Genomic DNA, 21,077 nt, shown 5'->3' with positions numbered 1-21,077 from the left:
GCAGGAATCAGTTTACTTAAGTCAGTGGTTGGCAACCTTGTTAGACTCAAGGCACCCCTTGGAAATTGCCCCTCTTAGCTTTCACTCATTTTTTGACTATGGAAAAATACAAGCAATTCTTCTGTTCCAAAGACCACAACAGATTTTTTCTGAAGGGATGGCTATTTGAAATCTCTGGGTTTGTCTTGTGAATTGTGTAGGTGTTTTCACATTTAATAGCACTAATATTAAGTGGCCCCCCAAAAGGATCTTGTGGCAGCTTCATATGTATACTTAAGTGAATGTGCTAAATGCGTGTATTGCCAAGTGACTAAAAGCCACCAGCAGCATATACAACTTCTCCAAGATTTTTGGTTTGTGTTCGAGTTTGTGGCTTGCTGCAGTTTTCCTCCTCCAACCCTCCAGTCCATCAGTTGCACAGATTAGGATCATCAGGTGCTATAATTCCTTTCCAAAGAGTAGGTGATGGGAAACATAACAGAGCTGTATTTCTTTTTCTTATTTGAAATCTTGGTAAAGCTCAAGACTCAGACAAACACTGACTGAATATGAAGCTTGAGCCAGTACACCTTAACTGCAGTGGATCAAACCCATAAAGATAACTTGTTTGGCAAGTTTCTACACTGCTGTTTAAAATAAAACACATATGCAGCAATCTTGTGAAGTAGTCAGCAGTACAAGGAATATGTTATGTGCTCAGAGTAAGACATTTTTATTTGGGAAGGGGTGTGTCACTTATATTGAGATAACATAAGTATTGTATTTTTAATATCTCCAGTATTAACTATCAAGGTGGATGAGAATAATCAGTACCAAGTAGGAAAAGCTGCATATTAATACTGTAAATTAAAGCTGTTCTCCACCTATAATATTAATTATTGTAAAAGCTCCTGGTGTTACATTTAATTATATGTATGAATGAGGAGTGGTTTTGCTGTTTAAAAATGTAACTGTTTTCCCATTTGGGCTAAATCTTTGGCCTTGCTCACCCTTTGAAGCATCTCTGTGGGTACAGAATATATATGAGAGATGTACTATAAATTCATTTGCACAGTTTTTATTTAAGGAACTGAAGCCCTCCAATGAAAATGCCTGGATCTGAGAAAAAGACGGACGGGTGCTTGAAATTGCAGAGATCTTCCTGCCTACTAACAGGAGGTGGCATGCTGGGAAGTATAGTGTTCAGACTGCCTACTAACAGAATTGCTTCTCTGTAATGGTGGGAGGTGGCAGCGGCAGCCTTTTTAATATGACACAGTGGTAAATTTAGGCTCATTGTATTTCTTTTTATCCTCCTCCTGGAAGCTGCAGCAAGGCAAATAGATGTGGGTGTGTGAGAGCAAGGGACCTGCTGTGCTTCTCCATATCATTCAGAAAAAAAGAGGTGTATATAGCAGTTAATTCTAGAAAAGAAGCATAGCTTTCTAGTTAAGGTGCTGGAATAGACTTGGGGTCTGGGTTCAGTTACTGGCTCTGCCGCAGCCTCCCTGTGTGACCCATAGGTCCCATTACCTATGTCTGTTACCCATCTGTAAAATGGGAATAACATATGAAACTTGCTTGATCTGTCTTGTTCAGTTAGATTTTCTTCTTCAGAACAAAGGTACTACCCCTCTGTAACGTCTAACATAGTAAGGCTGCCATTTTGGTTGAGACTTAGATGCTAGTATTACAGAAATAACCACTCATCCCTCCTCGTCACTCAGATGCAAGGACTTCTGCTTAGAGGATGTTGAGCCAAGCAACCTAAAGTGCATGTGGTAATGGAAATGGAGCACTGTGGGGGATCAGAGTAGCAGGCAGGCCACTAGGACCCCCTTGCACCATAGATACACAGCAGGCAACAGTAGCAAATGCACAGGTTGGAGGCAGAAAACTTTCCAGGAAGAATCCGTCTCTTTTTTTTTCACCTGGTCTGCAGTTATATGAATGGGCTGGTTCAGGTCATCTCTGCCCCATTGCGTACATTGATCATCCTCGCTTTTCCTTCACTACTTCAAGCTCCCCAGGGTTAGTCTTTCAGTCTTTCTGCTCTTCTTCCCCAAGTAAATAGACCTTTGCCTTTTACCTTTGCCTTTTCCTTTATTTCAACTGAAAATATTGTAATGTGGATAATTCCCGGGGTTACCTGTTTACAGAAGTGCTATTTCTGATTTATAATTTAGTTTTAGTATTGGCAGTGTGTCCACAAGATTAGATGGTTCAAACTGAAATGTGGAAGCATTTCTGAATTCAAAAGTGATATGTTGATAGAATAGCTAGCAGTATGTAGCATGGTCAGATTGGTATGGATGATGGGGTTTTTATCTTCCTCTGTAGCAGAGGCACGGCCCTCTACCTAGGATCTCGTGAGCATAGATTGACGTTTCATAGAAGCAGGACCTGCTTTACTTGTGACAGCTTAGGGTGTTAGGTCTGTGTTGTGTCAGGGATAATGGTAGTCCTATGTAGAGTTTAGCTTATGGGTTGTCTAGGATGGTTTGGCTGGGGATGATCCTGCCTCAGGCAGGGGGTTGGACTAGATGTGACCTCTGGAGGTTCCTTCCAGCCTGACTTGTCTATGATTCTATGATTTTTATTCAAGATATTTTATAGCAAATGCTAGAAATCTTTTAATTGCAGAATTAAAGCCACACAGTTGGACATTTTTAAAGAAGAAGCAATAGCACAGCTAAGGTTCCTATAGCAACAATAAGTATGCAGCATTATAGTTTCTTCTTTTTTAATGTTGTAGTTTTCTCTATTTCTGTTAAATATACTGCAGACTGGTAAGGTGGCCATTTCCCTCATCCTGTACGTTGTACTAGGTTGTGCTTTTGAACTGGATTTCCTTGTTTCTTTTCAAAGAAAAATTGAAGTAGAAGAAACAAATTGCCTCTGCCTAATAATGTTAGTATTTAAATCGCCCTTATTGGGTTTTGAAGCTTACAACTCCATTGAGACAAGTATGGTAGGAAATGGGTGAATTGCTACTGATGCTTGGCAGAAGACTACTTTTCTCTTACCAAGGCAGCAGTGCATCAGGTTACATTTCACTGGGTCTACCTTCACAACAGAAAAAGATTAGGAATGTAATTTTCTTAAAATGAAAGCTTAGAATTTGCAGAATGCAGACCAAACTGGAACTGAGATCTCTGGATACGCGCTCGTGTGCGCTTTCTGTCTCTCACGCTCTCTCTTTCTGTGTCTCCTTCCTTTCTAAACTGAAATAATTTTTGTTTAGTGTTCCTAGTATAATGATGAGGCTTTATCTTTTAATTTTTCCTAGAAGCTTTTCTCCAAGAGACCTGCAGTCTTGCTTGTACAAATCGCTTCATCAGCAATTGCTGTCCTTTCCAAGCCAGCAGGGAAAATGGGGCACATACAGTGTTGCAAGGGCAAGTCTTCATTGAGCTCTGCTAAAATCTCATAATTCCCCTGAATATTCTTAGAAGTGAGGACTCAACCTTATTTATGTCGTTTCCCTCTATAGCGAAAAGCCCCATGTTGTAGACTAACGTGTACCTGTTTATCTGTGGTGGTGCTGGTGGTGGTGTAAGAGTAATGGCTGTAGCAAAACTAAATATGGTAAAAAATAAGCATTCAGTGATTTTGAACTCTGCAAGGGACTCTTCCAATGTTTTCAAACGTGAATGCTTTGAGCTGAGACCCAGCATAAAAAGTTTAATCCCCGAGGGATTTTTCCCCTCTAGGAATTAATGGGCATCTGAAAAAAGGGGCTGTTATATTAAAAATCATTTTGGAGCCTTATCTGTGGTTCTTGCTAGCAAGGAAGGCTGTAATTCAGGTGAGCTACTACTGTCTTGTAAAGAGTCACATTTTCAGCAAGATTTTATTGTGTGATATTGTGTCAGCATATGCAATATATTGGTACAGGTTGTGTCCTGTTTCTTCTTCAGTCTCCTTCCTTCACAAATTGAGGATCTCAGTGCTCTGTACTTTTGTTTCCCCTGTTGAATCTCCCAGGCTAAGTACAGTCTAAAAGGCCCAAGGCTGAATTGATTCAATCTTAGCACATTAGTCTAAACTGTATAGATTGAACCAATAAGCAGCAAACAGACATTCACTTTTGATTCTGGAACTGCAGCCACATGCCTGCAGTGGCCCAGGCCGGAAGCTGCAGGGGCGCTAGATCCCACCTCCCTGCTCAGCTGAAGCAGGCAGCTTGGGCCATGGCTAGCCCACTCACCGTGCAAGGGGAGGTTCAAAGCATCCTGGGATGCTGGGGGGCTATGAGTTGACTTGAATCTGGAGGGGTTCTGGGACAGAAATTCAATAAATGGATTGAACCTAAATCAGTTAAGTCTGATACTACATCCATCCAGGTTTATCTTAAACTGGTTTTCAGCCATTTTGAAAGCAGTTTATGTGCACTGAACTTCTGTTGTGTTACAGATTTGAACTGGTTTCTGATCATACTGATTATACTACTTCATGTGTAATTTCTGTCTCTAGGCCCAGTGTGTGGGGCTGTAGTGCTTAGGACTTAGCTGCCCTCCTGTCTTATTTATATTTGCCAAATTATGTGGCTTCACTTTTTCTTCCAGGTGTTTTCTGGCTCTTTTGTTCAAATTAATAGTTTGAGATCTGAGTTTGCAAATAAAACTTTTCGTGCATGTTTAATATTCAGAATGCTCCCTTCCCTTTGTTTTGACAGCCTGAGGAAGAGCTTGATCCTGAAGAGAGGGACAACTTCCTCCAACAGCTTTACAAGTTTATGGAAGACAGAGGTAACACATTGCTTAAAATTTACTGCCTCTTGCCTACTGAGACTATTTAAAAATTGCTTCTAAATGCAGCATCCTTGTGTCACTAAAATAAATGCATAATAATAACAAATAGGGTGCAGATGAAAATCTTCTACTGAATTTTAACTGCAACATCTGCTTCAGATACATTTATGTGCATGTGTAGTTAACAGAAATCCAGTCTAAGGAAATAGTTTTTTTTTAGCCTTTAATGGGCTGGACTTAAACTGTCTCCTAGCATCAGTTGGTGTTTTCCTGTGGCAACTAGTGTTGGTAACTGCAGCTGCCGATCCTTGGGATGAACATTGGAAACATTTAGTAGGTTGTAGAACTTGCAGGCACCAGAAGTCAGGAGATGAGCCATTTTTTTTTTTTAATTTTTTTTTTAAGTGTCTGTGCAAGACTATCCTCTTCTCTGACAGACTCTCCTCCAATAATAGGGCAATAGTAGCATTCCTCTGGAGGACAACTTGCATGATCCTGGTTGGCCCAAGAGTTGGAATGGAAAGAACAATTTTTTTTAAAGCTTTTTCTGGACTGAATTAGATCAGGCTATTTTGATCATGATGCCTAGGTACTATGCTGAAAAAATATTGGAAGTGTTTATGCTGCAGATAATTGCTGTTAGCAGAATACGATATTTTGCCTTCCTTCCAATTTCACTCTCCTTACTTCAAATTTCAGTGGCATATGCAGCATGAGCGCTCCAGAGTGTGAAGGCAGAGGGGTTTTTTTCTCAACACCTTGTGGGTTTTGTTAAGTAGCCTTAAACAAGAAAACAAATTAATTTTTCAGTGAATATTGTGTGTCAGTCCCATGTTATTGTCTTATGGCTATATCTTAGCTTTGAATATAGAAAGTTTCACTCCTGTGTTTGCAAGACGGAAAAATATCACAGGCGTGGTGGATTCTTTTTAGGTTTTTTTTCGGTCAAAAATTACTCTGAGTATTTTAGATATATTAACTAGGTTGCATGCATTTAAAATGTTGCTTTCTAGACTTCCCACTCAAATTACGTACCTGGCTGCGAATGATGCCATAGCAACTATTATATTACAGCATGGTGTAGCAGAGTAAGCATGGAGATAGCCAGAATTAAAGGGACTTGATTTGGGAGGAGCAGAGTCAATTTAGTGCTGACTAATTTCTTTTGCCTTTGATAATAAGGTATTTAGTGCACAACCTCCTTAAGGAGAGAAGGAAGAAAAGAACAATAAGAAACTAGACTAAAATAGCAGTTCACCTTTTAAACTAAACTAGGCTTCCCTTTAACTAGGCATATTCCGATTTGTAGAATAAATAGTACCCAACTTGTTCGGTCTTGCCATTTGCCAGTCACAAGTATATCAATGGGTTATGTACTTTTTTTTATAGTAAACTTACAGTGGAGCTCATCTAGTATCACTTTAAAGACCATACCTTGTAAAGCATTCCTGTAAAATGCATATGTTGGGGAAGACATGAATGGAACAAGGGGACAAGCCAAGGAAAGGAACTGTATCTTTTTTGAGCAATCCTAGTTTTATTGCAGTTGTTTTTTCTCTCCTGTTACTTCCCTTCTTTCCTTCTTCCCTCACTCCCTGCTTGAGTGACTTTTAGTCCAGGAAGTAGGGAGAAGCCATGCAAGTGGCTATGGGGACTGGGGAGAAAAAAAAAAAGAGTTTATAGCACAGTGAAAGTGAAGACCCAGTCCAGAGGCAAACTGCTATTCCGTAAAAAAAAAAAATTTTGATTAAACATAGCCAGTTACTTTCAAGGCTGGGTCTTTTATTTCCTTTTGTTTTTCTTTTTCTCCGTTGCAGCAGTGCCCTTCCCACCTGATTGCTCCACATGGTCTTCCCTCAAGGAGGAGGTTTTGAACAGGGCATGCCTGCCAGTATTCCCAAAGCAAAACCCAATACCTTCTAACTTGCATGATTCATATCAGATTGCATGGAGGGAGGGCAAAAGTAGGGGAAGGGAAGCTCCTTTTCTGCCATGACTGTGGGCTCCCCCTTCACAGCTAATTTGTGCTCCTTTCCCTTTTCCTACTCTGTCTTTGTACTCCTCCTTCCTCCACAGACCCCCTCCACCCTTATTTTCCTTTACCTCCACCTTTTGCTACCATTTCACATTCTGGCCCTTGGTCCCCACTTCATTTTCTAACCCACTGTTTGCTGGTTCCCACCCCAAAGCATTCTTTGTACCTGCTACTACTCTCTGCCATTTACTAGGTATTCCCTTAATACCTGTATGATCTCTGATTGGCTTCCCTTTTCTCCCTTCCCCCCACACGGCCTCTTGGGAAAGGGCAGCCAACCAGATAGGGATTTCTCCCACACCTACAGGAGAGTCAGGAGTTAGGAGGCCAATGGTAGCAAACACATTAGTGGTCCACTTAGAACCATACATTGATACAAAACAAGGCAGGTTTGCTGGTTGGGAATTTCTGACTTCGGACACATGATAGATAGACATATCATTACAGACCTTACACTGTAAACATGTGCCAACAAGTAATTGTTGTGGGGTGGAAGATAAGTTTGCTCATTTGCATGATAACTATTTATTTATTTTTATGTTAATTAGGTACTCCTATCAACAAACCACCTGTTCTAGGCTACAAAGATCTTAACCTCTTCAAACTTTTTAGGCTGGTGTTTCAGCAGGGTGGGTGTGACAATGTAAGTGCCACCTTTTTTGTTTAAGCTAAACATACATTAAGATTCTTGACAATTGTTGTTACAGTCTCAGTACATTTATTTCTTAATTATTTTAGTTAACAAAGAACATTTACTTTTCTAGATTGACAGTGGTGCTGTATGGAAGCAAATTTATATGGACCTTGGCATTCCCATTTTGAACTCAGCTGCTTCCTACAATGTAAAAACTGCTTATAGAAAGTAAGTTCTCCCTTGTGTGATTGAAAAATCTTACAAACCTTCAAACCATTTTTGTTAATTCAGTGGAAGAGTAAATAGTAATAGAGAACTAAGTTGTCTACATACCTTTGTTAAAGTGCCTTATTAATTTTTGCCTCATTGCAACCATTGTTATAGATTAAGGCTTGAATTCTGTAGTTTAGAAAGTGGAGCTGAGCATTCTCCACTTCCATTATCTACAACAGGAGTCAAAGAGTGCTCTCAGTGTAGGATCTTGCAGTTGCAGTATGTTAGAACTATACTCATTTTATAGCAGGAAATGAGTATCGTTGGCATCTGATATAGTCATTTGGGATATGACAATTAAATTGAAAATGAAGGTTAGCGTGCAGTCAGTTTGCAACATATGCTTATTTACACAACCTGTGTTTGACCTCAGTTGGATGCCCAATCACCTCTCATTGATGTCTACAATAGTTGTGATGTGGACAGAACTTTGCCTGTATTTATTTCAGATTTGTTAACTTTCTGTCTAGTGCTGGAACCCATAGGTACATTTCAGACATCAAGTCCAAAAATATCTATTAAATCCGTATAAATCTGTAGTTGATAGCTTTATGGTGTCATACTAATAAATAGGAAAAAAAAATTAAGTGTGTACACGCACACATGCGTGCATGTGCATACCTGCTTGCACATGTACACACCTGCAAAGTGCTAATTTTGCCTCTGTCAGTATTTAATTGTTTAAAATTTCTTTAACAGTTTTTTGTTTTTTTTTTTTGTACGTTTTCCTGGAGTTAGTACTCTTTCCTTGTATTTTGCATGCATGAAAACAATGAAGGTTTTTGCAGCTAAATGAAAGAAAATTAAATAAATAATGCTGAAAAAGTGAAGAAACTGTTTGTGTATATCTAGGTATCTTTATGGTTTTGAAGAGTACTGCCGCTCTGCAAACATTCAGTTTAGGACTATCCATCACAATGAACCAAAAGTGGTAGACTTACCGAAACAAGAGGAACCAATGGAGGAAAGTGTAAAAGAGGAACAAGAGATGCCCCCAATAGAAATAAAAAAAGAAGTTGAGGAAAACGATTCCAGCAGTGAAAGTGAAAAGGAGGAAATAGAACTAAGATCCCCAAGAGTAAGTAATCTGTCCTGAGGGGTTGTGTGTGTGTGTGTGTGGGGGGGGTTAATTTATTTATATACATATATGTGGTAAATCAGCAGTGGTCAACCTTCAGCCCTCATGCCACATACAACCCTCAGAGCCCTATCGTCTGATCCTTTGGGTCTGGAAATTTGGCAGTGGGGGAATGGAGGCAGCTTTAAATTGCCTGCTGTCAAATTTTCAGATGATGTGGCCCTACATGCTAAATTAGGCTGGTGCACAGGGTTGCTCTCCAGCTGCATCTGGGGCTGTGGTGGCACACGGCCAGATCTCACCCACAGAACAGCCGTATGCCACTCATTTGGGTTGTGGGACCAGAATACTGAGCACCACTGTGCTAAATGGAACTGGGTCCACTTAACCTAATGTCACTTAACCTGTTAACAAAGATGATTGATGGTGCTTGAGAAATGCCCTACAAGTACAAAGTACAGTAGCTCATATATTGAACATAGGCTTCTGTGAACACAGCCAAGTCACTAGGATCAACTAGGATCCAACAAGTCAACTAGGATCCAGTTCAGATTCATTTTCTTGATGTCCAAAACCATCCATGGGTCAAGACTTCCTAATGGTCACCTTTCCCTGCTCAGTTACGACTTCCATCTACAGTTATGTTTAGGGACCTACCTAATTCACTGCAGAAGTGGGCTGCGCAGCAGCTCCTTGAATCTTGAAAGTTCCCCCTCATACCACCCCCCCCCCCACCAGTTGGTGGAAAGGTCCTGCCACTTGGTCCTGATCAGCAGGGAGACTAACTGCAGTTTTAAATATGGCACCATTTTTGCCTCCCAACCAGTCAGCAACAAACAGCAGGACCATCAGGGCCCATCAGCCAATCAGCTGAGGCATGTGGTGGAACCTGAAAAATTAAAGTTGCTGCTGCGCTGTCCACTTCTGCTGTGAATTCAGGAGATCTCTAGTTATGTTCTACCAGAAATGAAAAACTGTTAGCAACAGAGGAAGACCTTTGATTGTGAATGAGAATTTTCACAAATGCTAGACTCTAATAAATGGTAGATGCCAGGGAGTGTATTGAATAGGGAATAGATCACTCTCTAGAGACTAGAGATACCTGGCCTGATGCTGTCCCTGCATAGCTTCCACTTTTGCCACTATCAAATAGGATAGTGGGCTAGATGGACCATTGGTTTGACCCAGTATGGCAGTTCTTACATTCTTCTGATTTGGAATATAGAACTCCCTCCTGCAAGACATGAATACCATTATGGGCTTTGCAGCTTTAAGTACTTCATGCAAATCCATTTTTGGATGTAACATTCTGAGGACAGCTCTCAAATATATCTGCAAACTAAGCCATTATTGTGTACAGAAAAGGAAGGATACAGTGGTACAGTGACTTGGTTGTGTTCACAGAAGCCCATGTTCAGTATATGAGTTACCATACTGGATGGACACAATACTCCAGCTGGGATCTCATCATCTCTACTCAGATAGAGCGGAAGTTATATTTCTTCTCTACTTGGTGCTGATGAGATCCCAGCTGGAGTAGTGTCCAGTTCTGGGCGCCGCACTTCAAAAAAGACGTGGAGAATCTTGAATGGGTCCAGAGAAGGGCCACAAGAATGATTAAGGGCCTGGAGGACAAACTTTATGAGCAAGGGCTAAGGGATCTGGGACTGTTCAGCCTGGGGAAGAGAAGGCTGAGGGGGGACTTGGTGGCCATTGATAAGTATGTACTGGGTGAATATCGGGAGCTGGGAGAAAAACTGTTCACTAGGGCGCCCCAGGGGAGGACAAGGAGCAATGGCCATAAACTGTTAGAGGATGGTTTCAGGTTGTATGGTAAGGGTGACCAGAAGCTGGAACAGACTTCCCAAGGCAGTGGTGCAGTCCCCAACCTTGGAAGTCTTCAAGAGGAGACTGGAGAGACCCTTTGCTGGGATCATTTGATTTCAGCAGTATTCCTGCCCAGAGCCAGGGGGGTTGGACTGGATCTATCAAGGTCCCTTCCAGCCCTTAATTTCTATGATTCTATGAAAGGAGGGAGCACTTGGTTGATGTCCTTTTTTTATTTGCATGTTGCAGGGAGGAGGGCCATATTAGTAGCTACATAAATAAAATCAGACACCCATATAGTTGCTGTTTATTCAACCAAAAAGAGAATACACATAAGCATTTAAGAAAATGACCAAAGCATAAAGAATCTATACAAACTAAAAATTTGTAATTGCTTAGTATGAAATAGATAAGCAGTATTAGTTGTACAGGTTATTTATACTGCACAGGCAGTCTCTTTTGTCAAGTAAGCTAGCTTCCAAATAAAAGCAAACATTGGTTTCCTTGATGAAGGCTTTTGTGACCAAGTTTTATTAGAAAAATATGGCCATATTAAGTTAAAAAAACTGAGTATAAACTTATTAAAAATGTTGCCTAACCAGCAGCTTAAAACATGTGCTTTACACAGTAATTATTTCTTTATTAAATATATACGCTGTCCTTCCCAAGAAAGGACTCAGGGTGACTTACAGTAGATCAAATAAAGTATAAAGGCAGATAAAATATTAAATAAATAAGATGCAAGCAGTAGCCCAACTGAACCTTGCTTGCTAAATGCCTGCCCAAATAAATATAGTATAAATGTAAGAAGTTAGCTTTTACATATAAGTGTCTATCTGAATCAGAGGTGCCTTCTTGGAGAGATTTCAAACTTGGTAACCTTCCAGAAATGCTGCAAAAGTAATTTTTATGATAATTTTTACAAAAGTTTGCAAGTATAGGAGGGACAGAGTTGGAAGGTTTTTTTTCTTATTATTGCTTTGGACTGTTGGATAACAGAATTACTCAAACTATTAACTCAGCTTCAGGAGTATAGCTGATGATATTTATAGGTAACCTTGACTATATATAAAAATGTACTAATTCCAAGTAACCATAATTTATTGTTGTATGCTTACTTAATAGGGTATCTACAGGTCTGCGAGGGCACTTTTTACGCGTTGAATGAGCTTTAGTTAAAGTGCCCTGTAACAGGTGCCTGCTCTGGGCAGATCTAAATGTGGCCTACACACCTGTTCCTGGGCCAACCACCCACCTTCTCGCCTGCCATGCCTTGTTGTTAATTGATGTTAGTTAGCAGGAGGCTGCCCCTTACTGCCCCGATGCCAGAGGGCGCTATCTGCGGCTCCGTTTCCTCCCCTACACCGCAACCCACGTCTCGCTGATGGTACCAACGTTGTTTGTCCGGGCCTTGTTGTAATTTGGCCCCCGCGTCCTCGCTGGGCCCTCCAAGGCCCTATCTCACTCTGCGCCTTCCCTGGCACTTGGGCTTTCCGCAGCCCTGTCTGGCACTGTGCCCTCCCTGGGGCTTCTCAACACGGCCCCTTTCTCTGGGGCTGGGGTCGGTGCACCCTGAATGCTGCACCCTTGCTGGTGCTGGGGTTCCCGTATGAGGCTTCCTCCATCCCCTAATAGCCTCACCCAAACCACCAGTTACAAACAGCAAACAAAGCATAAGCCCCTAGGCTATAACATAAATCTCAGCCCTCTGGCTCCAACATTCTTCCCACCACACCAGGGGTGCCCCATCTCTCACCAGTTTCCAGCCGTTCGTGTATTCTGACCTCTTCCCTTTACTCTCTCCAGCAGAGCTCCTTCTCCCTTAGCTGCCAGTAGGGAACTCCTTCTGGCCTCCAGCCTGTGGTTTATATAGGAGCCAGGCCCTGCCCTTCCTGTCAGCTGACCAAGCAGGTGTGAGTCACTAGCTCCCTCCGGTTACCCTAACAACCAGCACCTGCGTAGTTACCCTGGCTCTACCAGTAGCAGGCACCTTAGTGCCCTGCTACATGCCCCTACCACCTTTTTGAAATGCAGGACACTGAACACATGAGACACTGCAGGTGTTTTAATTAGAGTGGCTCCTGAGAGCCACTCTAATTAACAAGCCTTCCCCCTCCCTGCAGTCCTGGAGCACATGTATAGGTGCCCTGAATTGTTAAAGCTGTGTAATAAATATGTGTTTATATTATAAATACAATGAAGTTATACATATTCTGAATATAAAAGTGTGACATTTCCAAAAAGACCATTTCATAGCATTATCCTATTTGCTAGTAAAACAGTAAGTCCTTAGTAAGATCCACCCATAATAATAACCACCAATTCACCAGCTACGCCAAGTAGCTTCTCTTCTCCCTTTGGAAAATCCAGTCTTTCTAGAAGGCATAAAGGTTAATAAATCTAAATTCTATCAACCAAAAGGGAGAACTGTCAGACTTGAGGGTGCCTCATGGATAATAATAGGAAGTTACAACTCCACTATTGTAAATAAAAAGATGTCTTGATAACAAAAAATGTTTTTAAGTTATCAATAGCGTGTGATAACTCTCAGAAACGGAGATATACTTTAGTCCACAATATATGCTGCATAATGTTCTCTGTCATGAAATAGAAAATTAAGTAGATTCCATTTCTGTCATAGGGGCGGAGGAGACTTGTTCGTGATGCAACACCTGCTAAAAAAGAAACGGAAGAGGATAAAACACAGGACAAGTTAAAAGACAGTAACAAAGAAAATAAAGAGGTAGATGAAACACCTGAGAATGCAGACAAGAAGGAAAATGAGACTCCACTAGGGAAAAAGAATACGCCAAAGCAAAAAGAAAAGAAAATGAAAAAAGAGGAATCTGATAAAGAATCTGATGAAGAGGAGGAGAGCAGGAGAGAAAGGTACATTGTTAACTTATACCTACTGTTGAGACTGTCTGTGCAGTGCTGCAGCAACACTGTACATCTGAGCACAAGGAAGGTTTGGGACTGGTCTGATATCTGAACTCCAGAAATGTGAAAAATGTGGGCTTTGATTCACTCACAATTTGTCCCTTCCTGTGTAACAGCATCTCCCTGAGCCAGCAAGGGCTGCTGTACTGATAAAGGAGGTCATCCTTGAGAAATGGCAGGCAGTGTTACTCATAGAGCTCTTCTAGGGCAGGCAGCTTTCTTATTGTGGGGGCTGTCCAGGAGTTTTTGTGACGATTGCCCAGTCGATATGCTTAATTAGTATGCTTAATCAGTATGTCCCAGGATGCTCAAGTTCTGCTGTCAGCTTAGCCTCACTTCTGGGACTGCTGTAAGCTTAACAGTGCACCAGCTGTAAGTAGTAGGCACTATGCACTGTTGCACCATACCTGTGGACGGACTTTAGCCACTGTGGGCTCACTGCATACTGGCATTTTATTATAGTAATGTGCACATGTGCCAGCTAAGATAGGGATCTCACTGTGCTAAACATTGTATAACCATAGCAAGTGATGGTTTCTGCCCAAATATAGATATTTAGAAGGAAATGCTATATACAGAATAGCCAGTAACGACTGGCAAATATACACTATTATTTGTATTAATATTTAAATGTATTATGAAGGACAGCGGGGAGGTGGGAAAGATGAATTAAGAACATGGGGAAAGAGATTGTGATGAATGAAAGAGAGAAGGATTGAATGAAGAGGACAAGAGAAAGAATATGGAAGGCACAAGGAGGGAGACTGACCACAAGAAAGGATAAGGGGATGGTGGAGCAAAGAGCCAGTCAGTGGGTAGAAAAATATTATCCTTAACCTAAACTGACAGGCAGAAATGTATTCAATCACTAGTCTCCAAAAAGTTAGGAAAGTGGAACAGGCCTTTTACTTCCCACCACACTAAGCCTGGCTGCCCTCTGACTGTGTCTTAATTGTTTAAGCTGGCTTTGCCACTTGGGATGTTGTTGTTCTTCTCTTCTAGTCCTTGTGGCTGGGGGAGCAGGGCCTACTTGGGGCACAAGTTGAGACTGAATCAAGCCTGATGTGTGTTGTTTGAAGCAACTGGAGAACGTGCTGGTTGCACCATCTCATTTTGATGCACTTGTGGCAAAAAACAGTGACTTCAAGGAAGGCTGTGCCATGCAGTTAAAAGAAAGACCTTGCAGAATAACACAGAAAGCAAAAATTCCATTCAAACATAGATACAGTGTGGGTGTACAGCAGGCTGCATAGGTATGTTAAATATCTATGGTGTCTTAAGTCTTTTTTTTTCTTTTTTTTTAATGGTAGGTAAGTGCCTTGTCGGTCATCTTCCCTTTTTGTTTAATCTGTTCCCTCAGCAAGATCTTTCTTTCTTGACTATGCCTTAGAATTTATTTTCTGTTTAAAAGTGAATTATGCTTTTTGGCTGTTTTATCTCTTTCTCTTGTTATCTCTGTCGCTTAGTATCTCTTTATCTCTTGTTATTAGTTTAAAGTTTTGCTTCACTCAAAATCTAATTTTTGTTTTCTTTTTAAAAAAGAAAAAGGTGGGAAACTATGCAGGTAAGTAGATCAGATGAGATGATGGTTATTAAAAAGACAATTTGGGTACACCTGCCCCTTATTTTAAACAGTAGATAAAATTATTAAAAGCTTCAGAGTTTTTTATTTCTCGTTAAAAGGCATTTGTTATAATCTTCAGTGACAATGCAAACTTAGCTCACCATCAGTGAGATGGGTTCTATAAAGTAAACCAGAGAGGATGCAATATTTAAAATAGCATGTCCAAGCAACTATATTAGCACTTAAACTTACAATCTCCTCGTCATCTTTTCCTGTTTTTGTTAGGCCTCAGAAGTATGAGGTAATATATTCCAACTGCCTCTCTTTCATCAGCATGTCCATTTCCAAAGGGTGACTTTTCAAACATTCAGATATTTATGCATATTATGGTTCATATTAAAAATGGTTTATGAATAAATCCTATGCATCGTTTTAGCACTTATTTCCTTTCTCTTTGCATAAATCCTGTTTTCTGATTTGAAGAAACTCTGTATGTTCAAGTTGCTTTTTATGTACTGCACTTATGAACCAAGGATATCCCTACTCCTTCCTCCTCATTTAGAAAGGGACTGTCTATCTGTGCTTTTGAAATCATCAGTCTTTGTCCCTAATCCATGGGTATTTTAAATATACCTTGTTACAGAGAGGAAATTGAAAACAAAGGAGAATCAGAAGGGGAAGATGATGAGGAGGACACAGAGCCCTGTCTAACTGGAACCAAAGTGAAAGTGAAATATGGACGGGGAAAAACTCAGAAAATTTATGAAGCCAGTATTAAAAGCACCGAAGTTGATGATGGAGAAATTTTATATTTAGTACACTACTATGGTTGGAATGTAAGGTAAGAATGGGAAATTATATCTAGGTACTATTTTTAAAGAAAATTCTTTGGATTATCTTAGTGGAAGATAAAGGGTAACAAATCACTGGGCACCATAGTAACATGGAAAAGTCAGATCATGCTAATGCTTTTTCATGTGTGTAACTTTTCTCACATACGAATAGTCCTGTTTAAGCTACTGGAATTCCTCACATGCCTCTGTGCAGGTTTTTAGCCAATCTCTTCTTAAAACTATGTAGTTTTGTTAGCTTCAGATGGAGTACTTATATCAGTAAATTGTAGTATGCCATAGGCAATGCATCAGCAGGGTATGTGGTGTCACGTGCTCCTTCCCTTTTCCCGCCCCCCCTTGAGATTTCTGCACCCACAGTGGGGCATAGGGCTATAGTCTGCCTGGATTGGGACCAGGCAGACTACAGGCAGGAGCCACCTCTGGCCCAGTGGGCGGGATCCAGAACAGGAGGGAGCGCTGTGCTGCGATGGCCACCAAAGTGAGGCACCCCCTGCCCACTTGGCAGCACGGGGTGGGGGGGGTGAAACTCCACACCTCTGTAGCTGGAAGCCCTGTGCCAGCCATGCCACCATAGCTGCCAAGGTGAGGCGCCCTGGCGGTAGCAGTGCAGAGTTGCGCCCCCCTGCTGATGCCAGGTGGGCAGGAGACACTTCACCTTGGCGGCCATGGTGGTGCAGCGCTCCCTGCAGCGGTGGTGGCAGCACCGAGCCTCCCCACTCTGCCCTCCTACACTAAGTTCTGCCTGCTGGGCCACAGAGGCAGCTCCTGCTCAGTGCCGGTCTGGCCAGGCTGCAGCCCTGTCCCATGCCCCACTGTGGGCACAGAAATCTGAGAAGGCATGTGCCCCCCTACCCTACCCTACCCTACCCTACCCTACCCTACCCTACACTTGACCTGTGCCTCTTCCCCCCATAGACTTACCTGCAGGGAGCTGCTGTCCACTACACTACCTGGCTGCATTGCTGGCCATATGCATGTGTGTGTGCACATCCGCACATGGCCCCCTGCCTCCGATTGCTCTCCACCAGGTTCAAGCAGGCCTTTGCAGGCTGGGTCTCTGCCAGCCTGCAAGAGAAACCCTGCAGTTTCCCGGGTTTTTTCCTTTAAAGGGGAAAATCTGCCTTTTTCCACAGGAAATGGAAAGCCTGGATCCCTGCTTATCAGGATAGATTATACTATTTTAAAGCATAAACAACTGTTTATGTATTAAACTTGGATGTTTAAATGAGCAAAATTGTGCTGACACTTGAATATCGGCTATAATTAAAAATAATATTTGGTAAAGAAATTTATGAATGGGGGAAAAAGCTGAACTTTGTAAATAGCTACTGAGGTGGGGAAAGGTCCCCCAAATGATCCTGCTAGGTTCCAGAAGAAATTCTTTATATTAAATAGAAGTTGTATTAATGGACCTTGTTACAAATGTAACTGCATGTACAATCAATGCCATATAACTTTAAAAAAAATCTAATTTCTTTGTGCTTACAATTTGAAACTGCCATCTCCTTAAGTTCCTGAGGAATCTAAGTAGACTTCCATCACCTCCCCCCAACAAATATCTTTTCACATCACTTCTTTATAGGTTAGCAATGCAGGAAAATTTAATAGGTACAAATGTGCCATCTGTACCTTTCAAAAATCTCTGTCAATATTTGTAATTGCCTTTTGCCAGAAGTTTTAAAGATTGCTGTTGCTGTTATTTTTACTAACAATAACAAAAATAAACTCCTGATTTTTGTATCATATTATAGTAAAACAGTTTTTAACTGCAATAGTAACAGTATGCTGTGTGTTTGCCTTTAGATATGATGAATGGGTGAAAGCTGATCGGATTATCTGGCCTTTGGACAAAGGAGGACCAAAGAGAAAACAAAAGAAAAAAGCAAAAGTAAGATTTATTGATTAGTAAACTACGTGTAATAATGCCTTCTGACCATGCGTACTCTTCATAACAATTTTATTTAGCTGCTCGCTCCCTAATCAGTTATTTTTAATATGTAGCACAAGAGAGGTAATTCTGACTCTGAGCACTGATGTATGTTCATAAAATGCCCTATTTTTGTTTTCAGAATAAAGACGACAGTGAAAAAGATGAAAAGAAGGATGAAGAGAAGCAGAAATCAAAACGTGGACGTCCCCCTCTGAAATCTACACTTCTATCAAATATGTCTTGCAACTTATCCAAAACACCTAATAGTGAAGGTAAAGCAGGAGCCAGAAGTGCAAGAAGTAATTTGTCAGATTGTTCACCATTACCAAATGGAACAGAAGGTATATCTGCTGGGAACTTTCACGATTGTTTAATTGACCATATATGGATGTTTGTGTAAGCACTAGCAAGGTAAATGTGTGTCAGTTTGAAAACTTAAACATTTTGCTGTGCTGTAAAGCAGCAGTTTTAGTCCCATGCAGTCAGCCAGCTTACTAGCAAAATATACCACTTCACGATTTTTGGTGCAATATTTATTCTATATAAATTAATTAATTTTGATTTTAGCAACACCTCGCAGGCAAACGAGACGTAGCTTAGGAATGTTTGATTCTGATAGAGGATCAAACGGTGAGTGATCTCTGTCCTGTGTGTGCTTTTAGAACCTTTTGGAAATGAGGTTTAATTTTTTTTTCCTGGTGAATTTTAATGCTGCTGATAGAGCTAAAGTGACATCGTTGGAAAGCAAAGTCATCTGTTTACCACAAAAAGCAAAATGTAATGGGCAATTGGTATTTGATCTTCCCAAGGGGTGTCCAACTGTTCAGTGGCTGGAGACCACTCTGAGAGCATGGCACAGACTCCCCAGGCTGCACACCATTTGGATGCCCTCCTGCTGCACCATGTCTGGACTCTCCTCCTGTACCCCCCTGCTGTGTACCCTGTGCGTGACCTCTGCCCCCTCATCCTGCTCTATGATGGGCAGAGGCAGGCAGCAAAAACTAGAGGAGGAAGGGGGAGTCCAGGGACATCAGCTGTTGTTGCAGCTTCAGTGATGGGGGGAGTGGCAGCTAGGTAGGAGCCCAGGGGCTGCAACTTAATCCCTCATGGGCCACCAGTTAGACAACCCTGATGCACCTTGTGTTCCCTAATCGCTGTCCCTCAATCCTGATTTTAAGTAGATACATTCCAGAGATAGAAAGTGAACTAGTGCTATGGTCATTCAGTCTTCAACCTTACTGCTGATGCCTCTAGCAAGGTAATTAAGTACAAGTGGTTGCAACATTTTTTTGATGGTGTGAACCCAGGTCCAGAAGAAATTGTAGTGAAACAGTCAACTCCTTTCATACAGTTTCCAGCAACATAATAATCAGGCAGCATAATAGTGCTTGTTGTATATAAAGCGTCTTATTCATACTAGTGGTTTAACAATGAAATGTCTGTATCCTGTTACTTGTTTTCTGAGCCATCCATTCTTTTTTGAGGTCAACTCAAAGGGAAGGAGATCTCTTACAACTGAAATCTTTAGATAGAGAACCTGTAAAAGCATCTTATCCTCCTGAAATGTGTTGCTTTTTGGGGATATAGAAATAGCAGAGTAATGTTAACAAAATAAAAAAGAACTTGCTTTCTATGGAATGGCTGATACCATGTATCCATAGCGATCTAAAATAGCACTAATAAAAATATTATAGCAACTTTTTTATAGTTGAAGTTGATGCAAAACCGGAACTGTTGAGTATTTGTTTGGCTGAAATCAGAAGTTGTGTTTTAACTGATGATCTTTTTTGGCATTTTTATCTTTTTGTGTTTGGCAGACTCTGACTCATCTGACAGTGAGGGAGATGAGAGTTCGGAAAAGACTTTGAATGAATTTTCTCCAGAAGTTTCAGAACCAGAAAAAAACGAAAAACTAATTGATGAGAAACCTGATGAAGAAAACCCAAAGATTTCACATGCATTGAAAGAAAATGACAGGACTCAAGTGCAACCATTAGAAACTTTGAAACTGGAAGTTGAAGAAAGTGAACAAATTGTTCAGATTTTTGGAAATAAAACTGAACAAGTGGAAGACATTAAAAAAGAGACTGAAAAATCACCTAAAGGGAAGGGGAGAAGGAGCAAGACAAAGGACCCTTCTTTAGAGAATGTAAAGATTCCAGGAAGCCAGGAAGAAGCAACAAATGAATCTCTCTTAGAAACTGAAAGATTAGATGTTTCTTCATTGGATACTAAAGAGTTTTCCACCACTACTGAAAATGAAATGGAACCTTGCGTAAAAGATAAGAAATTTTTGAAAAGGAAAACAGAACAGTCATCCCCTGATAAAAGAGTACGACTGGAGAGTGAGATGGAAGTGTCAAACATTGTGACTGAGAAGACCAACGAATGTCTCGGGACAGCAGAATGTAAAGATTTAAATGCTGAAGAATCACTCAGAACTGAAAATGAGGAAATGCCATCGTTAGTGGCAGAATCGGACCAACGGGTTCAACAGCTAATGAATGAAAACTTTGAATGTCCATCTGAGGAAAGTGGGAATGTTCCATCAAAGGATGAGGATGACACCATGCCTCAAATTGGACCAGAAACTCTCCTGTGCCATGAAGTGGACTTGGATGACTTTGACGAGAAGGAAAAGAGCGTCACTGAGGATCCAGTGTTGGAAAAGCCAGGCTCCAACACTCCACATTCAAACCCATCTGCCTTACCCTCTGCAGTCCAGCCAAACTTCTCAGTGGCCTCACCCCTTGCCCTTAGTCAGGATGAATCACGCAGTATAAAGAGTGAAAGTGATATAACTATTGAAGTGGACAGCGTGGCAGAAGAATCTCAAGAAGGTCTCTGTGAAAGTGAGTCTGCTAATGGATTTGAAGCCAGTACGACTTCAAGCATTTGTAGTCTAGCAGTACAAGAAAGGGACACTGGAGAGAAGGGTAAGTCTCCCTTTTTTGACAGATCCTGAAACCACCACTGTCTGTTTTTCCTTAGGGTGGTTGGTGTACAATCAAAAGGCTATTACATTAGCAGTTAGCTGTCTTTAAAGATCATTTTGATTCAAACCTATATGTTAGACCTTGCATATATTAGGGTGTGTTCTTCTGTTTTGCAGGTCAAAAAAGGCCAAGTGATGGCAATAGTGGGACACTGGCAAAGAAACAAAAGCGTACTCCAAAGCGAACAAGTGCTGTAGCCAAAAATGAAAAGAA

General features: G+C 41.1%; 1 protein-coding gene across 1 annotated transcript in view; it reads left to right on the top strand.

Moving 5' to 3' along the window:
- ARID4A (AT-rich interaction domain 4A) overlaps positions 1-21,077 on the top strand; it is a 63,553-nt gene that overhangs the window by 35,934 nt on the left and 6,542 nt on the right. Inside the window, exons 11-20 of the mRNA XM_025207135.1 lie at positions 4,658-4,730; positions 7,317-7,411; positions 7,533-7,630; positions 8,528-8,753; positions 13,222-13,469; positions 15,728-15,925; positions 17,742-17,826; positions 18,008-18,209; positions 19,686-20,804; positions 20,981-21,077. Of these exons, the coding sequence (XP_025062920.1) occupies positions 4,658-4,730; positions 7,317-7,411; positions 7,533-7,630; positions 8,528-8,753; positions 13,222-13,469; positions 15,728-15,925; positions 17,742-17,826; positions 18,008-18,209; positions 19,686-20,804; positions 20,981-21,077 (2,441 nt within the window). The remainder of the gene's footprint in view (positions 1-4,657; positions 4,731-7,316; positions 7,412-7,532; positions 7,631-8,527; positions 8,754-13,221; positions 13,470-15,727; positions 15,926-17,741; positions 17,827-18,007; positions 18,210-19,685; positions 20,805-20,980) is intronic.

The sequence above is a fragment of the Alligator sinensis genome, unplaced genomic scaffold, assembly GCF_000455745.1.
Source record: "Alligator sinensis unplaced genomic scaffold, ASM45574v1 scaffold708_1, whole genome shotgun sequence".
Lineage (NCBI taxonomy): Eukaryota > Metazoa > Chordata > Crocodylia > Alligatoridae > Alligator > Alligator sinensis.
This window is presented reverse-complemented; position numbering and strand designations above follow the sequence as displayed.